Here is a 24948-nt window from a genome sequence, read left to right as displayed (position 1 = left end):
GCAGGGGCTCTACCGCTGAGCCACACCCCAGCCCCTCACTGGGGGAGTCTAAGCAGGGGCTCTACGGCTGAGCTACACCCCAGCTCCTCACTGGGGGATTCTAGGTAGGGACTCCACTGCTGAGCTATGTCCCCAACTCATATGACTCTCTCTTGCTTGGTTCATCTACTTCAGGTAGATAGCCCACAAATCTCTTCCTCCTCCCTTACCTGGACTGTAGGCCCCACACCTGGGAATTCAAACTCATTTTGATGCCTTACTTTGGCTAATGATTTTAAAGTGGAATTTGAAGATCACTTCTGGGTGGAGCCCAACAGACTTGGGATTGGATCTGTCCTGGAAGGGGGTCCGTGTTGTGTGGATCTGTGATGGAACTGGCCCTGAGTTGTGCAATTGTTTGCTGTGTTGGATAGTTAACTGTCACATTCACATGTTGGTGATATTTCCATGTGGAGCTTTAGTGGGATGATGGATTGAGCAGGTATGGTGGCTCACGCCTGTAATGCCAGCACTGGAAGGCTAAGGCAGGAGGGTCATGATAAGTTCTGGGGCAGCTTGGGCTACATAGTTCCTGCCAGGTTAGCCTGGACTAGTCAGATTCCTTCCCTTCTTTTCCTGTTTGAGACAGGGTCTCACTGTGAGGCTCTGCCTGGCCTGGAACTCACTATGTAGACCAGGCTGGTCTTGAACACAGAGATTCCTCGGCCTCTGCCTCCAAGTGCTGGTATTAAAGACCTACACCACCATACCTGGAAAAACTCTTCTTCAAAAAATTTTAAAAATGGGGCTGAGTCGCCAGGCATGGTGGCGCACACCTTTAATCCCAGCACTTGGGAGGCAGAAGCAGGCAGATCTCTGTGAGTTCAAGGCCAGCCTAGTCTACATAGTGACGGGATTGAGGCCAGCCTGGTCTACATAGTGACTTCTAGGAAAAAAAAAAAAAAAAAAAAAAAAAAAAAAAAAAAAATGGGGCTGGAGAGATCGTTTAGCGGTTAAAAGCGCTTACTGCTCAGAGGACCTCAGTCCAGTTCTCGGCACCCATGTTGGGCAGACCGTAACTCCAGCTCCAGGGGATTTGACACCCTCTTCTGGCCTCACGCACACATACCCACACGTACACATAATTAAAAACATACAAATTTAAGAAAACGTGTAATCAAGGCTATAGGAGAGGCTTGGTTGTAAACTCTCTAAAAAGCTGTTTTGCTACATGCTGTTATCATGCCAAGGTGGCCTCGTAGATGCTGACCAGATGCGGCCCTTCCCCATTTCAAAGCCATGTGCTGAAACCTTTATTCCTGGTAAATGACTCACTCTGTAATATGCTGCAGCCCAGAAAACAGACTGAGACATAGCTGAGCCTGATAGCTTACCCTGTCACCCTGGCACTCAGGAGCTCACACCTGTCATCCCGGCACTTAGGAACTCACCCTGGCACTCAGGTGTGGGTGGGAGGATGAGTTCCCAGGGAGTTCTAGGACAACCTAGGATATATGGCATCCTGTGTCAAAAACAAAACAAGCAGGGGCTGGAGAGATGGCTCAGTGGTAAAGAGTGGCTGCTCTTGGAAAGCATCTGAGTTCAGTTCCCAGCACCCACATGACGGCTAAAAACCACCCATAACTCCTGTTCGGGGGGATCTGACACCCACTTCTGGCTTCTGTGGGCATTGCATGTTATGTGATGCACTTAGATACATGCAGGCAAAACGCACACACATAAAGAACTGTCACTACTGTATCATGACTTGGTAATTGAATCCATGGTTCCCTCAGTATTATAGCCTGACTTTAATGAATAGTGACTATTTCTTGATATTTAATGTACAGAACATTTATTTGAAAAATTTAATAGAGGCTGAAGAGATGGCTCAGTGGTTAAGAGTACTGGTTGCTCTTACAGAAGACCTGGGTTTGATTCCCAGCATCCACATGGCACCTAACAACTGTCCATCACTCCAGTTCTAGGGGATCTGAAGCCATATAGCTTCTGACCTCCATGGGCACTGCATGACACAGGCACACTTAGATATATGCAAGCAGTATACTCATAAAATAAAACTACTAAATAATTTTTAAAAATCAAACACCACCACCGCCAAACAAGACCCCCCCCCCAAAAAAATTAACACAGCTTCCAGCCAGTGCAGTGGTGCATGCCTTTAATCCCGGCACTTGGGAGGCAGAGGCTGGCCAATCTCTGTGAGTTCGAGGCCAGCCTGGTCTACATAGTGAGTTCCGGGCCAGCTGGGGCCACACGGAGACCCTGGCTCAAAAAGACAGTCTCCATCAGCCTTACCTAGGCAACTCTGACATGCAGTGGAGGGAGTGACACCTTTGACAGCAGGTGCCCAGACATAGGCTTTGGGTGTTGCTGCAGCAAAGCCTAGCCTGTCCTGCTGCCTGTACCCTCAGCTTGGGTTAGTGTCAGGGACCATGTGTAGCTGTTCACTCGTCTTCTATCTTGTGGTGCGCAGAGCCATGGACACAAAGATGTCACCCTGCAACCCCAAACCCATGAGCACGTGACCTCAACACTCAGGAGGCAGAAGCAGGAGGACCACCCAAAGTTGGAGGTCGACCTGGGCTACATAGAGAATTCCTGGTCAGGGGCGAGTGCGATGGCTCAGCTGGTAATGGTAGCTGTGGTCAACCTGACCACCTGAGTTTGATTCCATATATTGGAAGGAGAGAACCAAGCCCTGAAAACTGTCTTCTGACTTCCACATGTGCCCACATACATACACACTTTTAAAAAAAAGTTTTAAAAAATTTCTTTTTAAAAAGCTCCAGGTCAGCCAGGGCTACTCACTGACCTTTCAAAATAAAAGGCACTGTTAGCTGAAAGAAGTCGGGGGCCTGGTGGCATGTTTGTAACCCAAGCACTGGGATGCTCAGAAGCAGATATTACCCATTAGACAGGACTACAGAGTAAGACCTTGCCTCAAAGGCCGAAAGGAAAACAAATTTAAGTCTGTGGGATGCACAGCACCCATAAGAGTAAACACCTGGCCAGCTTGGCTCCAAGAAGCCAGGCTCTGCCTTGTCCGCAGCTGGCTCGTGCCCACCTGCAGCACGCAGTCAGTGCTTACAGACCCGCTGAATGGAGGCTGCCTTAGCTAAGCCAGGCACCAAAGGGGGACGGGCTCGTGGACCTCCCAGCGCAACATGAGGATTATCAGGGAGGGAGTGACCCTGAGGACCACTGAGGCCCTGGAATCCAGCACAAAGGGGACAGAGCCTTCCAGGAACTTCCCTCTACCTCCTCATGACCCCTCTGAACACTGGGCTGGGTTGAGCCCCCTTTGTCCATCTCACAGTGCTGTTCTGGAGTTGCCCACTGGGCAGCACAGCAGAAGCCACTATTCCCGCTGCTCACAAGCACAGTCAGGGTTGTTTGGTTTATTGAAAGCCACAGGGAGTCTGAGGACAAAGGTCCAGGCATCTGGTGTCTGTGGGCAAGCAAGCTGGAGCAGGTGGTCTTGGGTGTCAGTCCCCCATTGGCAGCCACAGGGCCTTGGTTCGCGCTGCATGCAGGCTCAGCTCTGATCCTGCCCCCTCGGCCTCCTCATCCCAGGCCCTTGGGAAGCCCCTGTTCACCCACACAGGCTTGAGGTTTCCTGCAGAGGCCCATTCCACAAACTGGGAGCCCTGGGGTGGGGAAAGAGTGGGGTTAGCATTGCCAGCAGTTTGGTGGTTAAGCAGGTGCCTCCTTAGCAACAAGGACTATTAAGAGGCCTAAAGGCCTAACCAGGCTGGATGCTCGGCTGCTGGCCAGCATCAATTCCAGACACTGAGGGTGTTCTTGTCAAGAGGGACTTCCCATCCACTAAGAGGTGGTAGACTTGGGGCCTCCAGAATGTTGCTAGGGTGAGGTCCTTAGCAACAGGTTTTCGAAAAAGATGGAAGTCTCTAAGGGGAGGGGGCGGCTTTTAGGCCCTTGTTATGGTAAGGCGATCCTCTTCCTTAGCAACTGGGGTTCTACCCAGGTAGGATCTCAGAACCTTATTGCCAAGGAATTTCTTCCCCTTAGCAACAGGAGTTCTCTGGCAAGGCCATGCTCCCATAGAGAAGCCTGTTGATAAAGGCTAGCCCCTTAAGTACCTGGGCAGAGCCGAAGTACCACAGGGCCTGGATGTCCTGGTGTAAGGCCAGGCAGCGGGTCAGGTGGTCCTGATCTCCAGTCACCACATTCACCAGACCAGCAGGAAACAGGGTAGCTACATCCTACAGTGTGAAAGAGCGGGTCACCCAGGGTTGGAGCAGCGAAGGCAGGGTGAGGATGGGCATTGGGGAATGGCCATGGGACTCCTGGAAGAAATGGGACCTGGATAGGATGCTGGACTAGAGTTACCATGGTTACCCAGGAGGGAAGGGGCCAACTGAGGTATGTGGGGCATCCTGCATCTGCTGGTGACTTTACCTGGCAGATCTCCAAGGCCAGCAGAGGACAGGTCCCACTGGGCACCAAGACCACGGCGTTGCCATGTGCCAAGGCAGGGGCCAGCAGGGACACAAAGGCCAGCAGGGGCCACTCATCTGGACACACCACAGCCAGTACCCCCAGTGGTTCTCGAAGCCGGAGCACAGGGCCTCTCAGCCCTGCCACCTACAGGGACAGGTGGCATGTCAGGGGCAGGTTCCCACAGCCTCCTCCACACCTGCCCGTTCCTCCTTTGCCATCTTTATATCTGCATAACAACTCCAATAATGTGTGGCTAGGGGATGCTGGTTCAGGGCACAAAACTCTGGAGCCTGATGGCCACTCATCAGCTGTGTGAATCTGGATGAGGCACTTAACCTTTCTAGGCCTCTGTGTCCTGCCTTGAACTTGCCAGTCTCCTGTCTCAGTGTACAGAACAGCTGCCTAGGCTATCAGGATGGGCTGTGTGTGTTCTGTGATACCATGGCGAGCTTTAAGCATGACAGGCAAGTGCTCGACCACTGAACCATGTCCCAACTCCTATGTCTGTCTTTTTGTTTTTGTTTAAAGATTTATTTTATGGGGGGGTTGATGGTTCAGTGGCTGCTCTTGCAGAGGACCTGGGTTTGGTTCCCAGCACCCACATGCCAAATAACAATCACCTGTAACTCCAGTTCCAGGGGATCTGATGCCTTTTTCTGACCTCCGTGGGCACTGCACGACAGGGGTGCACTTGCCTACATGCAGGCAATACATGCATACACATAAAATAAAATTTTTTTAAAAATTAAAAAAAAAGTTTTTTTTTTTTTGGTCTTTTTGAGACAGGGTCTCCCTGTAGCCCCAGCTGTCCTGGAACTCACTATGTGGACCAGGCTGGCCTTGAAGGTACAGAGATCCGCCTGCCTCTGCTCCTCCCCCCCAGTGTTGGGATTAAAGCCGTGCACGACCACGCCCTGCTTAAAAACATAAATTTTTTAAAAAGACATTATTTTAAATTATGTGTATTTGTGTCTGGGAGGGGATATGTGCTTGTGTGAGTACAGGTGTCTGAGGAGGTCAGAAGAGGGCATCAGATCCCTCAGAGCTTGATTTACAGACAGCTGTGAGCTGTCTGATATGGGTGCTAGGAACTGAACTCAGGTCCTCTGTAAGAGCAGTATGTACTCAATTGCTGAGCCATCTCTCCAGGCCCATGCTTTTTTTCTTTTTTAAAGCAGTAGTAATAGATTAATTAACGTGAGGAAATGAGCAAAGTCTAGAATTACATATCACTTTTTCAAACAAAAAATTTAATTTATAATTATTCAAAAAAATTTTGAGGGGCTTTTTGAGACAGGGTCTCCCTGTAGCCCCAGCCGTCCTGTAACTATGTAGACCAGGTTGGCCTTGAACTCACAGAGATCAGCCTGCCTCTGCCTCCCAAGTGCTGTATACTTTTGATGAAAAGGTTTCACTATGCAGCCTAGTTGACCTTGAATTTGTGAGATGGGATGATAAGCCTGTAGCATCATGCCCAATTGTTTGTGTGTGTGTGTTTGTGTGTGTGTGTGTGTGTGTGTGTTTGTGTGTGTGTGTGTGTGTGTACAAGCTCCCACACTATATAGATTTTTTTTTTTTTTTGGTCTGGCACTTGGGAGGCAGAGGCAGGCAGATCTCCATGAGATTAAGGCCAGCCTGGTCTACCTAGGGTAGGGAGTTCCAGGCCAGCTGGGGATGCTGAGAGATCCTATCTCAAAAAAAGGGCATAATCTGTGATGCTCAGACAGTGTGTACGTACCTCCCCTCCTGCCCTATCTGAGCTCCCTGGGCCCTCAGACAACCACGGTCTGTCTTCTCTCACCAGAAGTTAACTATATTTTTCAGAATTTCTAGGGTTGGGCCTGGACCCCATCCTGGTCTGGGCTCTGATTCTCGGCCAGCTGCCTACCCTGTCCACCTGTCCAGAGTCATATTACCTGCAGGGTGTGGCCTTGGTCCTGTAGCTGAGTGCCCCACATCTGGAGTCGCCTCACGCTCACCTCCACCTCAGCCTTGGCAGCCTTGGGCTCTGATCCATGCCTCTCTAGCCTGGAGGCCAGGGCTGTGTCTCTGCGCTGCAGGGCAGCTGCCAGGGCCCACAGAAGGCTGGCCCGGGCTCTTGGGGACTGCATCCCCCAGCTATGGGCAGACAATAACATGTTGGGGTACAGCCTGGCCCTGGCTCTTCCCAGACACCCACTTCCATTCACAGCCCCAAGCTTAGGGCTCTATCCCCAAGTCCACTGACCCCTGGGTGTCTCAGATTACTCTGTCACCCTGACCCTGGGCTTCCATGTGATCCTCTTACCCGGGAGCAGCCTGGTGAGCGGCCTCCACGGCACCTCGGATGTCCTTGACCCCACCTTCAGCCACATAATGGAGGTTGCCAGAAGAATCCTGGATGGGCCTGGAGCTACGGCCCCCAGGAGGCTGGAAGCGGCCCCCAATGAACAGCCCATAGGGGGGTGCTGGGCTGCATAGAGTTAGGTGTGAGGGGGTCCTGGGAACACTCAAGCCTCTAGCCTCACCACACAGGATGGGCTATCTCAGCTCCCATGAACCTCAGGGATTCAAACTTCTATTCCCATGATCCTCCGGAGGATCAAATTCCTGTTTCCATGAGTCTCAGTTGTCTATTTCCATGAGTTTCATAGGAAAATTCAAATACCTGCTCCCAGAAGTCTCTGGGGTAATTCCAAATTATGCTCCCATGAGGCTCTGGGGTCACCCCAAACTCTTATTCCCATGATCCTCTGGGACACTCAAACTCCTGCTCCTGCAAACCTCTGGGGGCTCCTGGATTCTGGTGTCTGGGAAAAGACAACCCACTAGGCAGAACTGAGATTCTCTGCAGTCCTGGGGTGAGCATGTGAACCCCAAGACCTAGGACATTACACCGGTAGGACCTGGAGACCCCACAATTGACTCTGAGCACCTCTCTCCAGTTCTCCTGACCAGGGGAGCCTGACCGAGCCCCCCAGTCCACCCTCAGACCTCCAGGCCTGCTTACCTGGGCCCTGTCTCTGGCCCCGATGGCACGGTGGATGGTACGACAAGACCAAAGGTGTCATAGTTGAGACTCTCACAAAGGAAGGGCAGCCGGGCAGGGGTCCCTGAGGGCTGCAGGTACTCATACAGACCCTGTGAGGGGTGTGGTCATGAGGCCAGGTGGGTGCAAGGTGGCTTAGGGGACTGGATGTCAGGCGATACAGGGATGGTCTGGGGACTCACATCTTGGCCCCCATGCCAGGAAGACCCGCTCTCCTTGCAGCCACCTGTGGGTACTACAGGGTCTCGAAGGCCATGGGCATTGATCCAGACGGTGCCCACCCGGAGCCTGCAGGGAAGGTGGAGAAGAAGGGGGAGGGGCTGAGGGTCAGAAGAGAGGGAAACAAGACTAAGAGAGACGAGGGAGGTCCAGGGTGGGGGAGGGGGTGCCAACTGACCCATAGCCCAGCTCCAGGGCCTGCCCCAGCCTTTCGCTCCACACGCTGGCACTGCCTCCCCGGGGCATGCCGTTGGCCAGGGCCAGTGCCTCCTTGGCTGTGCGGAACGGAGAAGCCATGACCACAGGCCAGGGCACCTAGAAGGGATGGCAGGGGCTCAGCTGGAGAACAAGCCCTCTTGCCAACGCTTCACCCATTCCTGAACCAGGCATGGTGTTCACGGCACAGCCCAGGTCACAAGGTCACCCAGGGGCATCCTAAGGGAGAGAGCTGCTGCCCATGAGTGGCCGAGGAAAGGGGGCAGGGCAATTTTTTGCAATCCCAGGGTCCTCACCTCGGCCTGGGCACATGGGGCAGCTGGGGGCAGGCCAAAGACCAAGGTTGGGGAAAAGAATGGGCTGTCAGAGGGCACATCGCCAGCCTGGAACACCTAAGAAAGGAGAAATGGATGTAGATGGCTACTCTAGCTTTCCTCCCTCAGACCCAGGGATCTAGACCCCAGCCTCCTCCCTCAGACCCAGGGGTCCAGACCCCACCCTCCTCTCTCAGACCCAAGGGTCCAGACCCCACCCTCCTCCCTCAGACCCAAGGGTCCAGACCCCAGCTCTCCCCCACCAGACCCAGGGATCCAGACCCCAGCCTCCTCCCTCAGACCCAGGGGTCCAGACCCCAGCCCTCCTCCCTCAAACCCAGGAGTCCTCCCCAGCCTCCTCCCTCAGACCCAGGGGTCCAGACCCCAGCCCCCTCCCTCAGACCCAGGGGTCCAGACCCGAGCCCCCTCCCTCAGACCCAGGGATCCAGACCCCAGCCTCCTCCCTCAGACCCAGGGTTCCAGACCCCAGCCTCCTCCCTCAGACCCAGGGGTCCAGACCCAAGCCTCTTCCCTCAGATCCAGGGGTCTAGGGCCTGTCCCTCCTCACTCTGTCCTAGCAGTTGGATCCCAAACTCCAGGACTCTTTCTTGTGCCTGGTACTCACCTGTCCACCTTGGCTCTGGGCCTCATGCACATAGTGCTGGGCCAAGTCTTGGGCAGTAGCCCCTCGGGCCCCCATGTCCACAGCCCCATCCAGTCCTCGTCCACTCCGTAGCCGTCCCATCCTGGCCTGGATCCGCTGCACAGTTTCGTCCCACACAGATTCCTGGATGAGGAGCCTGAGGCCCCCCTGTTGGAAAATGGACATCAAAGGTGAGTGAAGTCTGGGCAAGGCAGGGAGGATAGGTCCCCAGAGGGCCGGGCCTCAGGATGGAGGAGCAGAAAGTTGCACCTGCCAGGCACAGCGGATGCCTGTAACCCCAGCACTTGGGAGGCAGGGACAGAAGATCAGGAGTTCAAGTCTAGGCTGGTCTACAGAGTGAGTTTTAGCTCCCTTGGGCTACACGAGACATGGTACACAAAGCAAAAAAAGATCCAAAGAAGAGCAAGTCAAGGTTAACGGGAATGAAACCCCTGGTTTTCAGAGAGATGTGGCCCTGGACGTGGGGACATGAACACACAGTGATTAGAGAGATGTGGCCCTGGACGTGGGGACGTGAACACACAGTGTTTAGAGAGATGTGGCCCTGGACGTGGGGACGTGAACACACAGTGTTTAGAGAGACGTGGCCCTGGACGTGGGGATGTGAACACATGGTCTTCAGAGAGACGTGGCCCTGGACATGGGGACATGAACACACGGGTCTCACCGGGCTGCGGTCTGACCAGGCCGCATCCACGATGCCTTCCACAGCGGAGTCCACATCTGCTGAGTCCGTCAGCAGCAGCAGCGACTCTGTGCCCAGGGCCAGGCCCAGCTCAGCCCCCTTGCCTGCCAGGGTCCTTCGTAGGGCCTGTCCTTCCTGAGAGAACCTCACATGTTCAGCTGAGACAGGGACTTCCTTGCCCTCCACAGTGTCCCATCCCACCCCACCCCTGAAGATACCTCCACAGCTCCACAAAAGGCCACTTTCTGGACTCCAGGTTCGGAGGCCAGAGCAGGTCCCAGTAAGGCAGGGCCACACATCACATTGAGGATTCCTGGGACGGGGCTGAGCTCCCCCGCCAGCTGGGCGAGGAGGAGAGGTGTTGGGGAGGCTGGGGGCACAAGGGCCACTACAGTACAACCTGGGGAGAGGAACAACTCAGAAACCCTTGAGTGTTGTCTGCAGCCCTCCTCCCTCACACCCAGGGGTCCAGGCCCAGCCCCCCCCACCTCAGAATTGGGTGCACTGACACCAGACCTCCTCTCTGAGAGGCAGGAGGGGACCTCAGCCCTCACCTACCCATAGCCAAGGCAGGGCACACCCTCCACATCATGTCCAGGAAGGAGAATGGGGGTGACAGGATAAGGCCAATGACTCCTATAAGGAAAACAGCTGGCGTGACACGTCAAGGAGGGGGGAAATCTGCCGGGACCTCAGGTGCTCACCCCTGGGCTCCCAGCCTGCCAGCAAGGAGTCAGGGGAACAGCTGGTGTGATACGTCAGGAGGGGGCGGTCTGCTGGGACCCAAGGTGCTCACCCCTGGGCTCCCAGCCTGCCAGCGCCTTCTCTTGGGCATGTGCTTGGACTGCATGGTACTGAAGCAGCTGCTGGGCCAGGGGGACATCTCCGTCTCGAACTTCTCGAACAGCTCGCCCAGTGACCAGGGACTCCAGGGTCCATAGCAGGCGCTGATGCATCAGGATCACCTTGGCTAGTCTTTGGAGAAGACAAAGCACTGGCTCTTGACCAGGACAACCTGGACTGCAGTCCCCAGGAGCCCCAGGCAGACCACAATCTACAGGGACAGCAGGTATCAAAGATGTACAGGAAATGCTCAAATGTAGTTTCGGAGATGCTGGGATGTTACAGAATGGTTCTGGTCACTAATCACCAGACAATCCAAAGATACTGGGAACTTGAGTCTTAGCCTGTAATCTAACTGCAATTTGGAAATTGGAATCTTCATCTCTAGCTGTAACCAAAGTGTGCTGGGAAGCTGGGAGCCCAATCCTGAGAAATGGAGCCCTCATTGTATTAATACCACCAGTCCCAGTGAGCTCTGAGAGTTCAGGCTGTTCTGGCTTCAAAAGCCCCCAGTGCCTGCTGGGAACATGAGCCTATCATTCAGGGAGATCTTGGGAACTTGAGTCACCATTTCCGCAGTCTCCTGTGGATGCTGGAGGACATGACCTATCCCCTCCTCTCTACCTCTCCAGCCTCACTGGGCTAACTCACTGGGTTAGGTATCGGGCCCGAGTGGCTCCAGGGAGTTGGCTCCAGGCTTTGAAAGCTGTCCTCGCTGCCTCCACAGCTGCAGCCACATCCTCTCCCTGCGCCTGCAGGCAGTTGGCCAGGTTTTCTCCTGGGGAGATGAGGGGGCCTGGGTGTGGGGTCCATGCCAGGACTGCTGAGGGCCGAGATTTCTGAAACCCAGGTATAGACCTAAGCAGGAAGGTGGTCCCGGTCCCCTCTGAGTGTCAGGGCCTCCCTTCCTCCCACCCCTCTTTAACCACTGCACTGCTGACAGGTCCCACAGGCAGGGCAGGTTTTCTCTTGCTATCTGTCTTCTTCCCTCCCTCCCTCCTTTCTTGCTTTTTCAAATTTATTTTATCTTAAATTATGTGCGCGCCTAAGCGTTTGTGTGTGGGGATGTGCATGTTAGTGCAGGTGCTGTGGACGCCAGAAGAGGGCACTGGATCCCCTGGAGTTGCAGGATAATGAGCCACCTGATATGGATGCTGGGGACTGGCTTCTGGTTCTCTGCCAGAGTAGGATGTGCCCTCAGCCTTGACCACTGAACTACCATTTTATTCCTCTTTCTTTTTCTTTTTTTGAAACAGGGCCTCACTATATAGCCAAGGCTGGCCTGGGGCTCACACTGTAGGGCAGCCTGGCTTCAAACTCATGATCTTCCTGCTTCTGCCTCAGGAATGCTGGAATTAGAGGTATGAGCTGCTGCACCCCACTGAAGGAAGGGATTTAGGAGACAGGGACTTTAAACATCTTGGGGGAGACCCACACTTTGCATGACTGTTATCAGGAGAGACAAGGGGTCTCAGCCTCTCTCCCAGCACATGTGCTTCTGCCCTCAGGAACACGGCTGACTCTCAGAGAGGCCTCTCCCCTCCCCTGGTGACTGGGTCCTCTCAAACCTGTGATGGGGTCCCGGCAAGACACTGCATTCCTGTGCTCTGGCTTCAGCCACTCTCCACCGACATAGTGGCCCAGGAGGCGGTTGTGGGTGTCCAGCCAGGCCTGCGGGAGGAAAGGAGCTTGGAAGAACGCCTGAGGCAGCTGTGACAGCTCAATCCTTCCCAGAGTCCTCTGGGAGGAGACATCTGCACACTGCTCTCAGCTCACTCTTTTCCTCTTGTTTTCTATCTTTTATTTTTGTGCTGGGGATTGAACCCAGGGCCGTGGGCTCTACTGAACTATACCCCCAGCCCCTACTACAATTTTTACTGCAGCTAAAATACATCTAAAATTCACTGTCACTGTATTAGCTAGTCTTGGTGCCACAGCCTATAGTCCAGGAATTCTGCAGGCTGAGGCGAGACTGTTAAGTCTGAGGCCAGCCTGGCTACATACCAAGATCTTGGATCTGACTTCTGGTTCTTTTATTTGTTTGTTTGTTTTGGTGATGGTGGTTTCTTGAGACAGAGTCTCCCTGTAGCGCCAGCTGGCCTGGAACTCACTTCACAGATCAGGCTAGCCTCAAATTCAGGGATCTGTCTGCTCTGCTTCCCGAGTGCTGAGATTACATGTATGCACCACCATGCTTGGTTTAAATATGGAGAACTGAAAGAAAAGGTTAATAAAACTCTTTCTCTTCCATAGAGATATGACCTTAAGTTAACTTTTTTTCCCTGAGAACAAATTCAGCTGTGGTGATTTTTCTGAAATGCTGGGATGGAACCCAGGGCTGTAAGCAGGCTAGAGAAGTGTTCTACTGCTGAATTGCAACCTAGTCCTCAGCTGGGTCATCAGGCGACATTGACCTCAGACTAGTTCGGGCATCAGCAGCCAGAAGAAGGCTAGTGTGCAGGACTTCAGGGAGACTTCCGGAAGCACTGGAACAGGGCATGTGCCCAGTCTGCAAGCAACTGCAGCACCCATGCCACCCTGTTCTCTCTCAGCAGCTGCTGTCACCAGGGGAACAATGAGGACCCAAGAGGCCCAGTGCTGCCTGGCCCTGTGCAAGTCACCAGGCCGTGGGGTCTGAGCCTGGCCCTGTGCAAGTCACCAGGCCGTGGGGTCTGAGCCTGGCCCTGTGCAAGTCACCAGGCCGTGGGGTCTGAGCCTGGCCCTGTGCAAGTCACCAGGCCGTGGGGTCTGAGCCTGGCCCTGTGCAAGTCACCAGGCTGTGGGGTCTGTGCCTGGCCTGCTATATACTTGTTGCACAGGTAAGGTCTCAGCTGGAGTCCTGGTTACCCACCAGGTGGCCTAGGTTTGAGTTTTTCCTCTGCTATTTACCTAATCTGTAATGTGTGTGTACATGACTGTGTGTGTGCATGTTTGCGTGTGTGCCCGTGTGAAAAGGTCAAAGGTTGACATCAGGTGTCTTCCTAACTGCTCTCTACCTTATTTCTTGTTTGTTTTGACAAGGTTTTGTTATGCAGCCCTGGCTGGCCTGGAACTTGCTATGTAGCTCAGGCTGGCTTGGAACTCAGAGATTCGCCTGCCTCTGCTGCCCAAGTGCTGGGGTTCAAGGTGTGCACCACAACAGGTTGTGCTGCATTTTCACTTGGGTGCAGAGGATCTGATCTCGGGTCCTCACGCTTGTGCAGCAGGCACTTTACCCATTAAGCCATCTCTCCAGCCCCATAACATATAAGCTCAGTCAGGGCTAACCTCAGCCATGGCTTTACAATACTCTGCTTCTGCTAAGTCATCTAGAACACAGGGCCAATCACAGCCTCCTGCTCCTCAGGCTGGGTGATGAGCAAATGAATGTGAACAGCCAACGCATGAGGCGGAGTGGCTTCAGCACCTGGGCTGCCTTCACTCCATCCCGCTGTCCCTGTACACCCCACCACACTGCTAGCTCGCTCGCACCCCCTCTGATCCCCCAGTTTTTGCTGTTGTGAAATCCAACTGCCACTTCCCTCTTTCTGCTGCTTTTACCTTCTCTCCACAACTGGCACTCTCACTTCTTTTCAGTAAAATGGGTCAGGTGTGGTGGTACATGTCTGTACTTCCAACACATGGGACACTGCCGCAAGAGGATCACCATGAATTCAAGGCCAGCCTGGGCTACACAGCATGACCTTGTCTCAAAAACAACAACAAAAGTTCCAAAAAGTCCCACAAAACAAACAAGCAAACAAACAACATGCGTGGGGGTGGGGGTGGGGAGGCAGCTCAGTCGGCAAAGTGCTGGCCTTGCAGTCACAAGGGCCTGAGTTTGATCCCCAAGACCCATGGAAAATAGTGGGCTGTGGTAACACATATTTGTAACCACAGTGTTCAGAATGTGGGATAGGAGGATACCTGGGACTCAAGGGCCAGACAGCCTCGTTGACTTGGCGAGTTCCAGCTTTGGGAGAGACCCTGACTCAAAGGAAAAATGATGATGTAGCCTGAGGAACCACAGCAGGGGTGTCCTCTGACCACCCCCCATCTCCCATAAAGGCAGGCTAGTACATGCCTGTAACCCCAGCACTTGGGAGGTAGACAGGAGGATCTGGAAGCTCAAGGTCATCTTTGGCTACATATTGAGTTTGAGGGCAACCTGGAATACACTAGACTTTGTCTCAAAATAAGGGAGGGGGACACGGAGAGATGGCCCACTGCTTAAGAGTGCATATTGCTTCTGAAAGGAGCAGAGTTCAGTTCCCAGCCCTATGCAGGCAGCTCACAACTGCCTGTAACTTCAGCTCCAGGGGATTCAATGCCCTGTTCTGGTTTCTTCTGCACCATGTGCACATCCCTCTCCACACAGACAGACATAACTATACATAAGTAAATCTCAAATAAGAATTGTCACCCAAAAATTCCAAACTGGAATACTCCTAGGGACAAAGGCATTTGGGAAATGGGGCCATGCGGACATGAGCTGAGTATTAGATGCTATTGGATGACAGTGAATGCTGTGAGATGTGATGAATGGTGTGCTAGTTGAGTAACAAAATCAGTCCTTGTCTGTTACAAATAAAGACTCAAATATTTATGGGAAAATGGCACAACAGCTGGAATTTGTTTAAACTACTCTTGAAAGAAAAGAGAACACAGAGGGACCGGGGGACTGAATGTTGATTGTTCAGTACTTGGGGGTTCTTAGCACAGAGTACTGTGTAAAAGATGGAAACTTTCCCTCCAAAAGGAAAAACAAATTCCTGAGTGTCTCGAGGGTCCTGGAAGGCCACAGAGGTAGGAGTGTGCCTGTTGGATACTGGGCACTTGAAACGCTGAAAGCTGCCATGACAACTGCTTCCAGATGAGTTTTGTCAGGGAACTGGAGCCAAAAGGTTGCCAAACTTTGGAATTTTATTTTCAGGAGAAGTTAGAGTTCAGGATGTTTAGATGGAATTAATTGTCCAATAATTGACATTCTTGAAAACAAAGTTCAAGCCAAAGGAAACATGTTTGCTGGTTGAGTCTGGTCCATAGACTATAAGCTTGAGGCATTTGCTGGGGGACGGGGCAGATGATGGGTCTAGACTCCAAGGACTCAAGTTCAAACCTCCTCTCCCACCCTTTCTGTCTGTCTCTCTTTTTGAGACAATGTGTAGCTATGTACATTGGGCTGATTTGGAATTCAGATTCTTCTGCCCCAGCCTTCCTGGCTGGGATTACAGGCATGTGCAGCTGTGTTCAGACTCCACTTCTTTTAAGCTATGAACACTGTGGGCAAGATTAGTTACCGCACTGACCCTATGTTCTGTCACTAAAATAATGACAACTAGGATGAAGAGATGGCTCAGCGGTTAAGGGTACTGGCTGCTCTTGCAGAGGACCCGGGTTCAATTCCCAGCACCCACACCTGCAACTCCAGTTCCCAGAGATCAGGTGCCCTCTTGTGGCATCCATGAGCACTGCCTATTGTGCATTTACATACATGTAGGCAAACATTCATACACATAAAATAACAAAAAACTTATAAAAACCAAGCATGGTGGCAAAGGCCTTTAATCCCAGCACTCGGGAGGCAGAAGCAGGTGAATCTCTGTGAGTTCAAGGCCAGCCTGGTCTACACAGTGAGTTCCAGGTGAGCTGGGGATACAGAGAGACCCTGTCTCAAAAAGATCAAAAATAAAAAGGTCACAGTCCCCTCCCAACTGTTCTAGGGATTAGGTATGCTCATGCTTAGCACAGAGGCATCAGCCCAGCTATCATCCACTTCTAAACAGCCTCCATCCGTGAATGGATCCTCTGAACTGTCCCAGTCCTCTCACCAGTCTATATCACTAGCCACCCTATAGTCCAGTCTGTATCTCCAATGCAATCGTTGGTCCTTAGGCACAGGCCCAAGCAACAGACTCCTGCACCTCACTATGGCTTTCTCCAGGGCTCTCACACTGGATGTCATCAGAGTTCAGTGTCTTTCCTCCATTCCATCCCGGACTCCATGCAGGGACAGCCATGAGGGTGGGTGCAGCCTCTCAACCCTCCAGTTCAGCTCTCCACTGCTTCCGTGTCACCCTATGTGGAGCTGCGCCATCGCCAAAGACTTCCACGTGGCCATCTCTCCAAACCTTTACAGCACCTACCTGGGTGCTGGAGGATTCTGTGGGATCATGGGAGCTGCAGGACGTTCTATGAGCCCTTAGGGATGACAGAAAATGCCAGGCACCCTACTAATAGCCACTAATATGAGATCCCTAAGTGGGATCATTAGATTCCCTAAGTGGAATTCATTAGATCCCTAAGAGGGGACCATTAGATCCCTAGGTGGGAAGGTGGGGTCATACATCATTAAATCCCTAAGAGGGAGTCCTAAACACGTTCTGAAGTCCAGGGCGGGAGGCCTGAGGAGGATCACACTTATGAAAAAGCTCACAAGGAAACCCGCTACATTTGTAATGCTAAGTAAAAACAGGAAGAGGATCTAAGCCGGAAATCACGGGAGCTCGCGCGGCGGAGGATCACAGGAGTCCACCGGCCGCTGCCGCGGGACTCTGATAAAAACGCCACAGCGGACCCCGTACTGCAGCCACGAGGATCTCGGGAAAGATTCCCGGACCAGGCCGAGGGCTGGGTGGGGGGATCACCTGACCGAGGGCGGAGCAGCCCGCAATGCCGTGGGGGATCACGGGAGGCCGCGCACCACCCGAGGCCGCGAGATTTAAGGGCCGACAGAGCAGGCTTACCAGTGCGCATGCGTGGCTCTCCGGCACGGGTCCGTACTCCAGCGCCGTGAAGATGTCACGGGCGCGGGACCCCACGCCTGTCGCCGCCATCGCTCGCCAAATCGCCTTCCGTGAATGACTGACCGGCCCTCGTCCGAGGGGAACGTGGAAGTCCGAAGGGCGGCACCGCCCATTCCTGCCCGAGGGACTGGGCGGGGCCGACGCGGGGAGGGCGTGGCTCCGGGGATAGCGGGCGTGTTTCCGCCAATGACTAGTGATGTCCCTTCCGACACATTAGAAAGCGTAAATTTCTGTGTCAGTCACCTTCTGCTGTGTAAGGAAACTTCTCCAGTGAGAGTTTTGAAAGATGCGTTAATCTTCATCAGTGGGTGAGCCCCTGACCCAGCACAGTTCATTCCGCTCATCCCTCCTGGGACTGGGAGTCCATATTATTATGATGATATGGATAATGTGATTATTATTATGAGGGTACCACAGTTACATCTGGGGGAGGGCAATAGCTCCAGATCACAGGTGGGGAATCTCAGCTCCAGTTCACAGGAGGGGAACCACAATTCCAGCTCATAGGAGAGAATCACAGCTCCAGCTCCCAGGAGGAGACCACAGCTCCAGCTCACTGGACCACCAAAATTAAAATTTTTTTTCTATTTTATTTTTATTTTCTAATTTATTCTTGGGGCTGGAAAGCTGGTTCAGCTGTTAAGAGCACTGGCTGCTCTTGCAGAAGACCCGGGTTCCATTCCCAGCACCCACGTGACTGCTAACAACCGTCTGTAACTCCAGTTCCAGCGGAGTCTGACACCCTCCTCTGACCGCTGCTGGCATTGTATGATATGGGTGCACTTACACACATGCAGGTAATACATGCATACACATAAAATAAAAATAACAGTCCCAGGTCTTCTGCAAGAGCAGCCAGTGTTCTCAATCACCGAGCCATCTCTCCAGCCCCACAATGAAATATTTTTAAAAATCGAAAAAAATTAAAATTAATCCTTGACGCTTTGCTACATTGAAAAAAAAAGGAATGCAGGAAGTGCAGATTTTAGACTAAAATACATTAGGGATCAGGAGCTGGCGTTGGATCACAATGATAGGTCAAAGGTCAAAAAGCAACTTTTTTTTTAAAATTACAACACCATTTTGTTCATAAAAGGCACTGAGGGGGCTGGGGAGATGGCTTAAGAACACTTGGTGTTCTTCCAAAGGACTTAGGTTTGAGTCCCAGCACCCACATGTCAGCTAACAACCATCTGCGACTCCAGTTCCAGGAGGATCTGACGCCCTCTTATGACATCCTCTGAGAGCATTACAAGACACGGATGCACTTAATATATATATTTTTTCTTTCCTTCCTTCCTTCCTTCCTTCCTTCCTTCCTTCCTTCCTTCCTTCTTCCTCCCTCCCCCCTCCCTCCCTCCCGTCCTCTCTCTCTCTCTCTCTCTCTCTCTCTCTCTCTTTCTTTCTTTCTTTCTTTCTTTTTTTCTCTCCTTGTAGCTCCAGCTGGTTTAGAACTCTCTATGTAGACCACGTTGGCCTTGAGCTTACAGAGATCCCCTGCCTTTGCCTCCCAAGTGTTGGGATTAAAGGCATGCGCCACCACACCCGGCCATAATAGCTTTTAAAGGAATTGCGAGTAAAGATTTATGTGTGTTGTGATGGGATGGGACGGGTCGCGGGGCCTCGTGCATGCTTTGCAAGCACTCCACCACAGAGCTACATCCCCAGCCCGAGACTTAAGTTCTGAACCTGACCGCCACCATGTCTGCAACAGTTGCTAAGGAAGGGCAGAAATGTGTCTTCCCAGCTTCAGGAAGTGTGGCATTGAACGGGCCTACGCATTGCCTAGTTTTGATTGGGTGAATCAAGGGGCGTGGCTTCAGCTTCCTAATGTGAATAGTCAGATTGGTGGAAGTGTGGCCAATTTTGGCTTCTTTGTGACACAGAGACCGGAAGTGTAGCTTCATTTACGCATTGGCCGAATAGGAGCGGGACTGCGGCTGGGGATGCTTGTTCCCCGCAGATCCGAGGACGGTGTTTGTACTATGATGGACCCGTAGACTATTCCCTGAACAAATAGTCGGTTTGTGGATGTTGGGACTCGACTGAGGCCCCGGAGCCTTCAGACCCGCTTCGTTTATCCGGGATACGTCACGTCGAGGGCGCTGAGGCCGCCCCGCACTTCCTCTCGGGCCATGGCGGACTCGACGCTGCTGACCCCAGAGTTGAGCGGTGCCGAGACCATGGGCGGCGAGTCGGTGCGTTTCGAGGAGTTGCTGTTGCAGGTGCGGGCTGCCTGGGTACTAGAAAGCACGTAACGGCGCTCAGAGAGGCGACTACAGTTCCCAGCATGCCCTTGGGCCAGGTGGCCGATGGTAATTGTAGTTGCTTGGCTCAAGGTTTGTTAAGTGATAAAATGGGTGAGGGTTGCCCTTAGGAGTCCTGAAAAGAGGAAGGAGGACTTAGAGTCTAGAATATACAATTTTACATGTGATCCACGGCTGTCATGTATGAATTGTTCTGTTGTCATTTGAGAAGCAAATGAGGAGTCTGCACGGACGGCTCCTGGTAGACTGGGTTTTGTTTTTTTGTTTGTTTGGTTTTTTTTTTGGGGGGGGGGGGTCTTTTTGAGACAAGGTCTCCCTGTAGCCCCAGCTGTCCTGGAACTCAGTTTGTAGCCCAGGCTGGCCTTGAACTCACAGAGATCCGCCTGCCTCTGCCTCCCAAGTGCTGGGATTAAAGGTGTGTGCTACCACGCCCGGCCTGTTTTCTGTTTTTAAATATTTTATCTATTTTATTTTTTATATGTACAGGTGTATTGCCTGCATGTGTGTAAGTGCACCTGTGTCGTGCAGTGCCTGTGGAGGTCAGAAGAGAGCATTAGACTCCCTGGAACTGGAGTAACGGATGGTTGTTAGCAGCCATGTGGGTGCTGGGAACCAAACCCAGGTCCTCTGTAAAAGCTGTCAGTGCTCTTAACTGCTGAGCCATCTCTCCAGCCCCTGTGTTTTGTTTTTTGTTTTCCTTCACAGGCTTCCAAAGAGCTCCAACAAGCCCAGACAGCCAGGCCAGAGTCTACTCAGATCCAGCCCCAGCCTGGTGAGAAAGACATAGAGGGAGAGGGATAGAGAGAGGAAGGGAGACCCAGAGAGGGTCAGTACAAACTGGAGTAGGAGACACAGAGGAGGAAGGAGAGAGACAAGAGCTGGATGCAAAAGCCAGGGAGTAGTTATGTGAGCAAATCCCAGGAGGATCACCTACCGATAGAGACCCACAGAATGCAGAAGACGAAGTCAGAGTGGGGAAGAGGATGGAGATTCACGGTAGGAAAGAGGGTCAAGGGCCTGAGGGAAAAGAGGGGAACAGAACAAGGGCAGTCGGAGGCCCAGCAGAAGGACAGGGCGAAAGAGGAAAGAAGAGCCAGCAAGATAGCTCAGCATCTAAAGTTGTTTGCTGCCAAGCCCGATGACCTGAGTTCCAAGCCTGGGATCAACATAGTGGAAGGAGAGAACTGACTCCTGCAAGTTGTCCTCTGACTTTCACACACTTGAGCTGTGGCAAGCACACACACACACACACACACACACACACACACACGCACGCACGCATGCGCGTGCTAGATAAATGTAATAAATTTTTTTTTAAAAAAAAGGAGGGAAGTGGGACTGGAGAGGTGGCTCAGCAGTTAAGAACACTTGGTGCTCTTGAAGTGGACTGGGTTCAATCCCCAGCACCCACCAAGCCACTAATAACCATTAGTAACTACAGTTCCTGAGGATTTGACATCCTCTTCTGACCTACACAGGCATTGAATGACACAGGTGCACTTACATACGTCCAGGCAGTACACTCATACACATCAAATAAAAATAAATAAATAGCTGGCCGTGGTGGTACACACCTTTAATCCCAGCACACAGGAGGCAGAGGCAGGCGGATCTCTGTGAGTTTGAGGCCAGCCTGGTCTTCATGGTGAATCTAGGACAGCTGGGGCTACAGGGAGACCCTGTCTCTAAAAGAGCAAAACAAAAAAAAGAATAAATAAATAAAAAATAAAAGGAGGGAGGGCTGGGCATGGTAGCTCATGTCTTTAATCCCAATATTTTGGAGACAGAGGCAAGCAGATCTTTGTGAGATTGAGGCCAGCCTGTTCTACATAGTTCTAGGTCAGCTGGGGCTATGGGGAGACCCTGTCTCAAAAAAAAAAAAAAAGGATTGTAGAGATGGCTCGGTGGTTAAGAGCATATCCTGCTTTGCAGAGGACCTGAGTGCACACACATCCCTACACATACACACGTGCATACACACAAAGCACATAATTAGAAATAACAAGTCTTAAAAAAAAATCCAGGCACGGTGGTACAGGACTTTCATCCCAGCACCTAGGAGGCAAACGCAGACAGATCTTTGTGAGTTTGAAGCTAGCTTGGTCTACATAGTGGATTCTAGGCCATCCAGAGCTACATAGTGAGACCTTGCCTCTCCTCCCCCTCAAAAAAGAAGTTGGGTGCGATGGCTCATGCCTATGAGCTCAGCAGTCCAGAGGCAAGAGGATCCCAAGTCTGGGCTACAGAGTGAGACCCAGTGTCTGGAAGGGAGGATGGTTGGAGAGGATGTCTGATATAAAAACTGCTCAGGGACAGATGGCCAAGATAAACCCACTCACCCAGGTTTCTGCATAAAGACCAACTCATCGGAAGGGAAGGTTTTCATCAACATCTGCCACTCTCCCTCCATCCCTCCCCCGGTGGACGTGACTGAGGACGAACTACTTCAGATGCTGGAGGAGGACCAAGCTGGCTTCCGCATCCCCATGAGCCTGGGAGAGCCACATGCTGAGCTGGATGCAAGTCAGTGCCCTCAGAAGACCTGGAATCTGTCCCCTCGAGGTCCCTTTTTCCTTGACAGCTCCCAGTCATGGGTGGCAGGCCCAGAGGCAATTTCAGTCTGGGTGATTCAGATGTGGAGAGGGCGTGCCCCAGGGGCTCCTCAGTGAGGTTGAAGAAGGCTTTGGGGAAGGCTGCCTGGATATAAGATTTGAAGGCCTGGAGCTGATCAGGCAGAGACAGATGGGGTTCTAGGCAGGGGACGGGGAGCCAGGTGTGGTGGCTCACCCTTAAGAGTCTCAGCACTTAGGAGGCTGAGGCAGGAGGATTGCCATGAATTGAAGGCCAGCCTGGGATGCATAGTAAGACCCTGTCTCAACAAAACAGAAATGGACACAGGGGCTCAGATCTGGGGATACAGTGACTCTATTGGATGGAGCAGCAGTCAGGAGTGACTGAAGAAGGTGTGGATGGACAGAGTCTAGGGAAATGACTGTGTTCCCAGAGGTGGGAGGACAGAGCTAGGAGATTTGCAGAAGTGCTATGGAGGGGCAGGGTCTGCCTTGGGGATGCAGTCAGCAGCCTGGAGGTCAGCCTGAAAGCCGAGGAGGAGCTGGCATGAGTCCGGTGGAAAGTGTGTGCTGGGCTCTTAGTTGCTGGATCTCTGGTCTTTGGTCCTTGGGTGGATTTTCATTGTGTGTGTCCCTCTGCAGCATGGGGAGTCTTACTCTCTCTTTCTTCCTGCAGAAGGCCAGGGCTGTACTGCCTATGACGTTGCAGTCAACAGTGACTTTTACCAGAGGATGCAGGTGTGAGGTGGGCTGTGGGTGAGGCCTAGACTGGGTGGCTCCTCCGGTCCACCACTCACCCCACTGTGTTTCTTCTCGCCGTCACCCAGAACAGTGATTTCTTGCGGGAGCTCGTCGTCACTATTGCCAGGGAGGGCCTTGAGGACAAGTATGGTTTACAGCTAAATCCAGGTGAGGGCCAAGAGGGCAGTGGGAATGGCTTGGTGTCACACATGGGCTGGACGAGTACAGCCAGGGTTTCCCTTAACCACCCTCCCAGGAGGGGTTGGGCTGGGGCCAGGGTCCTCTCCCTGGGCAGCTGCCCCAGGACCAGGCTTGCAGTGGTCAGACCCAGGGTGTCCAGGAAGGGAACAGAGCCTCTCTAGGCTGAATGGGACCCCCTGAGAACAGAAATGACCTCACCTCAACCACCTTCGCCTCTGCACCCTCAGAATGGCGCATGTTGAAGAACCGGCCTTTCCTGGGCTCCATTGCCCAGCAGAACATCCGCTCCCAGCAATGCCCTCGGATTCAGGAGCTGGGAACCCCAGATGCACACAGTCCTCTGGGGACTGAGGCCTGGTGAGGCTTGGGGAATCTCCAGGCTAATGACTGTCCTCGGGTTCTGCAGAATCAGGGATAAGAAAGATGGGATTGAAACACAGGGCTGGGTGGAGGGAGAGAGAAGCCAAGTCAAGCAGAGGGCACTGAGCGGGCAAAGACCAATGTGGCGAGGACGGGATGGCCACTCTCAGTCCTGCCCATCTTCCCTCTCCCACTTCAGCCCAGAGCGGCCTCACTGGAAACTCTGGTTGGAAGCCCCTGACCTACTGTTGGCTGAGGTCGACCTCCCCAGGGTGGTAAGTGCAGATACTCCTTCCAGTCAGGGAAGAGAGCTGGGGTCTGCACCCTGGGTCTGAGGGAGGAGGCTAGGGAGGAGGCGAGGGAGGAGGCTGGGGAGGACCTCTGGGTCTGAGTGAGGAGCCTGGGGAGGATCCCTGGGTCTGAGGGAGGAGGCTGGGGAGGACCCCTGGGTCTGATGGAAGAGGCTGGGAGGATCCCTGGGTCTGAGGGAGGAGGCTGGGAGGATCCCTGGGTCTGAGGGAAGAGGCTGGGGAGGACCCCTGGGTCTGAGGGAAGAGGCTGGGGTCTGGATCCCTGGGTGTGAGGGAGGGGCCTGGGGAGGACCCCTAGAAGGAAGAGGCTGGGGTCTGGATCCCTGGGTCTGAGGGAGGAGGCTGGGGAGGACCCCTGGGTCTGATGGAAGAGGCTGAGAGGATCCCTGGGTGTGAGGGAGGAGGCTGGGGAGGACTCCTGGGTCTGAGGGAGGAGGGCTGGGGTCTGGATCCCTGGGTCTGAGGGAGGAGGCTGGGTCTGGGATATGTCTCTTGGGGCAGTGATGTGGGGCTGTCCTAAGACCTGAATAATCGGCCTCTCCCAGACCAGGAAATGAACAGGTACCGTCTCCGCTGTTCTGAGTTTATTGAGACTTGTGATTACTACCCTTCCTTTTTTTTTAAAGCTGTAGATTAAAGCCACAACCATGCATTTTGTGATTGTGTAAACATGGCTTCCCCATGCTTGAGGCCACTATCCTGGGGAAGGTAGAAAGGTAGACTGACTCATCTCATCCCCAGAGTGGAGCCCAAGGGCTGTCGCTGGAGATTGGAGAGAACCGCCTGGTGATAGGGGCACCTCAGGCACTGTATCACCTAGATGCCTCCATTCCCCTGAGGATCAATGTTGAGGACAGCAGGGCTGCTTTCCACCACAGGAGAAGGGTACTTGGAGGGGCCTTCAGGAAGGCTAGGACATGGGGGGCTGGCCCCCTGGGTCTGAGGGAGGAGGCCGAGTTGTGACCCTGGTCCTTAGTCCTCTCTCTCTTTCCTCTTAGCAGCTGATGGTGTCTATGCCCCTCCTGTCAGTCTGATCCTGACCAGAGTCTCTGTATTTCCAAACTGGAGAAGAGGTTGACAGTGTCTCTGAAAATGAAATAAAAGAGCTTTGTAGTTGTTCTGCCTTCAAATATGGAAACCTGGGGGGTGGAAGGGCAGAGACACAGAGACACTGGCTCTGTTTGTCAAATCTCCTCCAGTCTTCCCCTGCTTAGGGCTCATCCTTTCCCTGAGCACCCTGGCTTCCCCTGGCCTTCTGGATTCCCCCTGGGCCCAGTGTT

The 24948-nt window shown here is 53.0% G+C and overlaps 2 protein-coding genes across 9 annotated transcripts; one reads left to right on the top strand and one right to left on the bottom strand.

Annotated features, from left to right (window-relative positions):
- Positions 1 to 3381: 3381 nt before the first annotated feature.
- Aldh16a1 (aldehyde dehydrogenase 16 family member A1) lies at positions 3382 to 17349 on the bottom strand. Of its 5 annotated transcripts, none has more exons than XM_029569382.1 (17): positions 17159 to 17349; positions 12002 to 12104; positions 11085 to 11211; positions 10387 to 10565; positions 10149 to 10226; positions 9809 to 9990; positions 9573 to 9725; positions 8867 to 9052; positions 8224 to 8319; positions 7890 to 8026; positions 7675 to 7780; positions 7454 to 7584; positions 6752 to 6943; positions 6381 to 6582; positions 4423 to 4608; positions 4104 to 4226; positions 3382 to 3650 (listed from the first exon to the last, which is right to left on the bottom strand). In XM_029569382.1, exons 1-17 carry the CDS (start codon positions 17246 to 17248, stop codon positions 3489 to 3491), a joined length of 2433 nt encoding a protein of 810 aa, XP_029425242.1. In that variant the 5' UTR covers positions 17249 to 17349; the 3' UTR covers positions 3382 to 3488. The 5 variants fall into 5 exon arrangements, with proteins under 5 accessions (XP_029425242.1, XP_008843279.1, XP_029425239.1 ...); XM_008845057.3 differs by having other exon boundaries at positions 6752 to 6916; XM_029569379.1 differs by lacking the exon at positions 9573 to 9725 and having other exon boundaries at positions 17159 to 17348.
- A 1750-nt stretch (positions 17350 to 19099) lies between these two features.
- Positions 19100 to 24784, top strand: Pih1d1 (PIH1 domain containing 1). Of its 4 annotated transcripts, none has more exons than XM_008845054.2 (9): positions 19100 to 19416; positions 20191 to 20257; positions 21829 to 22047; positions 22732 to 22793; positions 22883 to 22964; positions 23225 to 23354; positions 23557 to 23632; positions 24410 to 24553; positions 24667 to 24784. In XM_008845054.2, exons 1-9 carry the CDS (start codon positions 19354 to 19356, stop codon positions 24700 to 24702), a joined length of 879 nt encoding a protein of 292 aa, XP_008843276.1. In that variant the 5' UTR covers positions 19100 to 19353; the 3' UTR covers positions 24703 to 24784. The 4 variants fall into 4 exon arrangements, with proteins under 4 accessions (XP_008843276.1, XP_008843275.1, XP_008843274.1 ...); XM_008845053.2 differs by having other exon boundaries at positions 19101 to 19443; positions 24670 to 24784; XM_008845052.2 differs by having other exon boundaries at positions 19103 to 19443.
- Positions 24785 to 24948: the final 164 nt, after the last annotated feature.

This window comes from Nannospalax galili, unplaced genomic scaffold, assembly GCF_000622305.1.
Source record: "Nannospalax galili isolate Female #2095 unplaced genomic scaffold, S.galili_v1.0 scaffold960, whole genome shotgun sequence".
Classification (NCBI taxonomy): Eukaryota; Metazoa; Chordata; class Mammalia; order Rodentia; family Spalacidae; genus Nannospalax; species Nannospalax galili.
This window is presented reverse-complemented; position numbering and strand designations above follow the sequence as displayed.